This window comes from Varanus komodoensis, unplaced genomic scaffold, assembly GCF_004798865.1.
Source record: "Varanus komodoensis strain SLA01 unplaced genomic scaffold, ASM479886v1 scaffold14_1, whole genome shotgun sequence".
Lineage (NCBI taxonomy): Eukaryota > Metazoa > Chordata > Lepidosauria > Squamata > Varanidae > Varanus > Varanus komodoensis.
Genome location: NW_025335438.1, coordinates 4966322 through 4972321, shown reverse-complemented (window position 1 = coordinate 4972321; position 6000 = coordinate 4966322). Strand labels below are relative to the sequence as shown.

At 39.2% G+C, this 6000-nt stretch overlaps 1 protein-coding gene across 1 annotated transcript in view; it reads left to right on the top strand.

The window, feature by feature from the left end:
* The first annotated feature begins 695 nt into the window (after window positions 1-695).
* CNBD1 (cyclic nucleotide binding domain containing 1) overlaps window positions 696-6000 on the top strand; it is a 166968-nt gene continuing 161663 nt past the window's right edge. Inside the window, exons 1-2 of the mRNA XM_044424328.1 lie at window positions 696-744; window positions 1159-1222. Coding sequence (XP_044280263.1) covers window positions 696-744; window positions 1159-1222 — 113 coding nt within the window. The remainder of the gene's footprint in view (window positions 745-1158; window positions 1223-6000) is intronic.

The window sequence follows — 6000 nt, the reverse complement described above, 5'->3', positions numbered from 1 at the left end:
TAAAGGCTGGCAATTTTAGCTGGAGATGCCATGACTTCAGGTCTGTACAGAGCAATCTGAAATTTTGCCTTCTCTGTTGGCAGATCTTGCTGTCAGGGTTCCTGGAATTCACATTCTGTCTTTCTAATAGTGTTCCTAGAATGTACTTTCATTTTCAAAATAATCCCAATGAATTAAATTTCTAGACTATGTAGATCCTCTATCTCTCACTCTCTCAGTGCATGTGTACATGATTGTGTGTGCAAGAGAGAGAGTGAGTCAACATTTCGAAGGAGATAGGCAGAATCTGCCTGGATACAGGTGCCTTGGATTTTGATTATAATTCTCTGTAGTTGGCAGTACAGCTTCTTATTTTGTGTATAAATTTAATGTGAAGATTCTGAGCATACCTTTCGAAGCACATACATTCCCTGTAATGTGACAAGCAGCAGCTTCTGGATGACTATCAGCAGATTCCACTCATACACATCTGTGTGAACTTCAGTGGCTCATAAAATCAGCTCTTTCAAAAAGTTGGTTTAACTAGATCAGTAAAAGAGATAGTTTTCAAATGTTTTGCAAGTAAGAGCCATGTTGAAGTAAGTTGAGTTTGGATAGATGGGATCAGGATTATGCATATTTGTATTTACCTAAATATCAGATTAACTTCTAGCGCATTTTGCCAGTTCCAAGACACTGAAGGACATTTCTGAACGATGTTGATTGAGGCCAATGGTCCCTTGCACAATCCAGATGTAAACTGTGGTTGGTTGCAGCCATAATTAGGTGGATAGTCTTGACATGAAGGTCTCATATGGAGAAAAGGACATCTTGGGAATTTACTGCAAAACTTGAGATTGGGTTTTATGTGTGCATGGGTCGGACTGGATCCCTTCCAGTGACAATGTATATCTCTAAGGAGCATTTGTGAGGTTAGGAAATTCACCACCTAGTTTTGCTTTCAGAAAGGATGGAAAGCTCTTCTTGTTTTCAGCAGGCATTTTCTATGTTCCCACCTCCTCCTCCACTGGACTTTGTAGTTTTTTCTGTTTTTGTTTTTATTTCTGCTTTGTTCGCTTGTGACTGCATTTTTTTTCTGGTGTAAATGCTGCACTTTTAAGAGAAAATTTTGCATAAACATTTTCAAGACATAAATAATTTTTGAAAATAACTTTCTAGGTCTTCAGAAGGTGAACTGTGATCGGTTGGATGCATTATTGAATATCAATGGACTTCAAAACAAGTGAGTTATCTAAACTAGTTTGTGTGTGGAGGTATTAAATAAAGCTTTATGAATGCATAGTTTGATCAGAAATGATTGTGAAAACACAGAATTTTCTAAGGGAACTTTTAAAGATTATATTTCTAGAACTACGTTCAGCTATAAATACTGTAGGATAAATATAATACTATATATCTTGATCCAAATAGAATTACGACAGAGGAAAGATTGGTTACAGCAATCTTTTATAATTTGCATGCAGGAATATAAATAAGTGCTAGATATCCCCACCATTGCATTTATGGAGTTGTATGCACTCTTTATGCCATTTCCCCATCCTTTCCTTCCCCTACAGTTTCCTAGTATGCTCTGAAACTGCTGCAGAGCTTTGCATGGAAAGCTGCACAGGGGAGGAAAAATCAATTCTGCATGTGTAGCCCTCCCACTATTGCAAAAATAGCACTGGATAAAATGCATGTTTTATAAATAGAAACAAATCTATTGAGCTCCTGGGACTGTCATGTGTTGCATTTGGCTTGGTGAATCACAATTTGCAACGGGATTCCATTAAACATGTTCTCTGTCCATGTAACATCCCAAGGGTTTAACTAGATGGCTCAACAGCAATCCATATTTGGATCACCCACCCCTTTGGTTTTCAGCAGATAGCAACAGAAGGTCCAACACAGATTAACTTCACGGTCGTTGCTGTTATGTGCCAGCAAGTCATCTCCAGCTTTTGACAACTCTATGAATGATTGCCCTCTAAAATGTCCTGTCCTTCACAGCCCTGATCAACTTTTGTAAGCTCAGGGCTGAGGTTTCCTTTATGGAATTGATCCATCTCATAAGTGCTCTTCCTGTTCTTCTACCTTCAACCTTCCCTAGCATTATTGTCTTCTCTACTGAGTCTTGCCTTCTAATGATGTGTGTAAATCACAACAGTTTTCTTCATTTTTGCTTCCACTGATGCTTTTTCTGTTGGTCCACGATATTCACAAAGCTTTTCACCAGCACCATATTCTGAATACATCAATTCTTCCTGTCAATTTTCTTTACAGTCTAGCTTGTACAAGTATACATAGTGATTGGTAATGCAAAAGTGTGGATAATGTTGGTACAAAGCTCACTGGAATCCATCCCTCTGCCATTTGCAGATTTCCTCTTGTGCTTAGCCCAGTCTTGCAAAGTAAGCTAAACCAAGAGAAAGTCTGAGTGCTCATGGAAAGAAGGCTGTGCAACTAGCAACATTATTTCACATCAGAAAGTCTGCTGCAGATGGTGCCGAAGAGGGACAATGCTTGTGCAGTGAGTGGGATTTGATTCCTGGTGAGTGCCTTGTGAAAGCTGGGCATCTCATAGGGAACTCAGACTCAGGGCTGCAACAAAAATGTACTGGAGTCCAGGGAGCTGAACGCAGCAGATCCATTGGATTCCCAGCCCCAGTAGAGATTCTTTCACATCACCAATATGGATGATCTTGGCATTGTTCTCCAGTGAAGTGTAGTTACACTTGATGATATTTTTAGTTCCTTCATTGTTGCCCCTCCAAGTCTCAAGGCTTTGTTTAATTTTCTGACTACAGTCTCCCTTTGAATTGATGGCTGAGTGAAGGTATGCATTTTTCACAATTCCAATTTATCGTCTCCTGTAAAGTTGTGCCATTTTTCCATAGTTGTTATTTTCTTCATGTTCAGTTATAGTCCTACTTTTGCATTTTCTTCTTTCCCTCTCCTCTGGAGTCATTTCAATTCACGGCTGCTTTCTGCCAGTAATATGCTATCATTTGCATGCTTTAACTTACTGATGTTTCTTCCACTAATTTTCATTTCTTCCTCTGACCCTTGCCTTATGCCTTTACATAAAGGAAACCAATCTATCTCTTCATATTCTGTCCTAATAGTTGCTTCTTGTTCATGATACAGGTTATGCATCAAGGACAATCAGGTCTTAAGGCACAACCATTTCTTCGGAGCCATTTATAGTTTCTCATGATCAACAAAGTCAATGCTTTGCTGTAGTCTAAAAGCATAGAATGGTTTTTTTCTGAAATTCTTTGGTGTACTGCAATAGCCAACATATGTTTGCCATATAGTGTTGAGTGCATCTTCCTTTCTGGAATTCTTCTTGAACATCAGTCATTTTTCACTTCATATGGTAAATGTCTTTGTTGCAATGCCTTGAGCATCACTTTGCTTGCATGGAAAATTAGTTTGATGATCCCGTAAGTTACTCATTTCTTTACATATCCTTCTTTGGGGGTTGGAGTATATTTGTTAGAATATTCTTATTAGGATTTGGGCTGATGCGGTCTCTGCAGCTTTGGATAGTTCTGTTGCATCCAGCTGTTTTATTCCTTCCAAGTGCTTTCAGAATAGCTTTCACTTCCCTTTCTTGGGGCAGGGCAAAAAATATAAAAGCCTTTCCCCCAGCTCATTAACCTTATGTAAAAGGTTGCTGCTGGACCCAATAGGTGACAATTGGGTCAACCTGTGGCCCCCCGGTTTCACTGGTCCTCTTATTCTTCATCATTGGTAATCTCTCTGGGTTAATGGTGCCAGAGGTTGCCCAATCCCACATTATGGGGAAGTCACTTATACAGCATGCTTAATTTCCCCCAAACAGCTCACAGAAATGTGCAGACCAAGCTCCATTAGGAAAATGGAACTGGAAGAGAGTTAAACCCCCTTACAACCACTACCATTTCCCCAATCTAAAGGAGAGTCTCCTGTGGCTGCCACCTGCTAAAATGTAAAGCTCTTGGATGTCTTCTCCAGTTTGGCCTGAAGTATGAGAGACACATTTCAGGGCATCTTCTAACATCTCTTTTAGCAAACATGAACATCAACACAGACTAGCATAAGTGTTTGAGATCGCTGATGGAAGGCCAAAATCTGCCAGATGCCAATCCAAACGCCTTAGAAGAAGGAACAAACCCAGTAAGCTACATCACTTTGCTAAAAGTGAGCACTAATATGATGGGCATGGGAGAATTTGAATGCTTTGTGATGAATAGGCTGTATAGATCACTGAGGAAGACAAGCAGGGATGGGAAAGTCTGAATATTTTCAGATTGATCTATCAAGGCAGCCAGAAGAAGGCTGATGCAATATATCTCTTTAGAAGGGACACCTCCTGTTGCCTTGTTCTGATATAGGTTCTCCCTCAGGCTGCAAGCACAGAGCTTGACAGTTTGCTTGAAATTTCTAAAGCCCAAAGGAGTTTGTTCTTCCTGAGCTCTTGCAGCAGGCAAGATGCAAATTAAAAAGTAATGTCAAGGGACTTTGATTAATAGAAGTATCTATCCTGTTGATGTTCCTATGCAAATGAGACTAGTTTTTGAATTAATCATTGCATTTTATTTCCTTACCTAAATATATTAATAGAAACTCTTTAGCACAGTGTTAGTGTACCAGCTCTGGTCAGTGTATACTGGGACTGAAATCTTGGCAGTTGATTGCCTGATTTTATTTCCTCTTCTCTCCTTTGCATGTGCACACATGGACACACAGATCAAGCCTCATGCCCAATTAGAAATGGGTCAGTTTGGTTTGGTTGTGGTGCTTCCCAGTGTAAAGCGGACTTCCCTCCAAAGTCACCAGAATTGAAGCCAGGACCAAACAGGATTTCATGGAATCATGGAACAATAGAAAGGGGGCCAAAGGGCCACTGGGTCCAACCCTCTGCTGTTGCAGGACACTTACACCATCCCATTCTGGTTACTGTCCTGATGCTTTTTGAATGTCTCCATCTATCACTGTGTTTTTGGAGAAATATTGAGTTCTGGTGAACATTCAGTAAAATTAGCAAGATCTTTTGTTTTCTTTCACTTGTTCAGTTTAGCAGCATGGGAGTAGAAACTGAAATGATAGGTTGCTCTTGCTCTATTTTATTTTATTTTTTGTGGGGAGACTGTTATACCAGGTAATGTTGGGGTGCAGTACACTTCAAAAGAAGGTACTTGCACAACTGATTGTCTCTAAAGGTTTGAGAAGTTTGTCTGGGGTTTAACATACGCTACCAGAGAGAACAAGCCCTTTGCATTTGCACACACATTGTGAAAAAATAATACAAGGTGTGAATATTTGGGATTCTGCTGAAGGTCATCACAACTCCAAACAGACCCCCAGTTTTGTGTCAGTTCATGCTTCATCTCTCTTATTCTGCAAGGGTTTTCTGGAACTGCTTTTCAGTGAAACGGATATAGGGTTTGTTGAGATATAGTAGCTTCTTTGCCTTTTCAACACCATCAGCCAGCTTTTGGGGGTCCTCTAAACAGCGGCTTCCCCTACTTGAAGAAGAGCTCTGATTCTGATCAGATGTTTTCACAAATAAATTTCCAATGGATTCATTCTAACAAGCAACTTGTCCTTTTGATTTGAATTGACCCTTTAATTAATCATTGTCTTAACAAAGAATTACTCATAGAATACATTTGTGTCCATGCCATTTTGAGATGGAAAACTTAAAATCACAACAAAGTAGAGTGGATAAAATTGTGAACTGAAGGATATGAGTTTCAATAAAGTATTAGTGGCATAACCTTTAAATTCAGGACATTTCAAAAATGCTTTTCTGCATAATTAAGGGCAATTTTCTTGAAGATAGCACATAATTAAAGAAGAAAATTCAATTGGGGTATATTTAGATGTTGGTGAAATTAGTTAAATGCTTATCAGACTGCACCTGCTCCCTTTTTGAATACAGAGGGTAGAGATTTTTATTTTTTCAGGAATTAAGACAAGTTAAAATATTAACTGTGATTGAAGTTATTGCCATGCTTAATGAACCCAAGAACC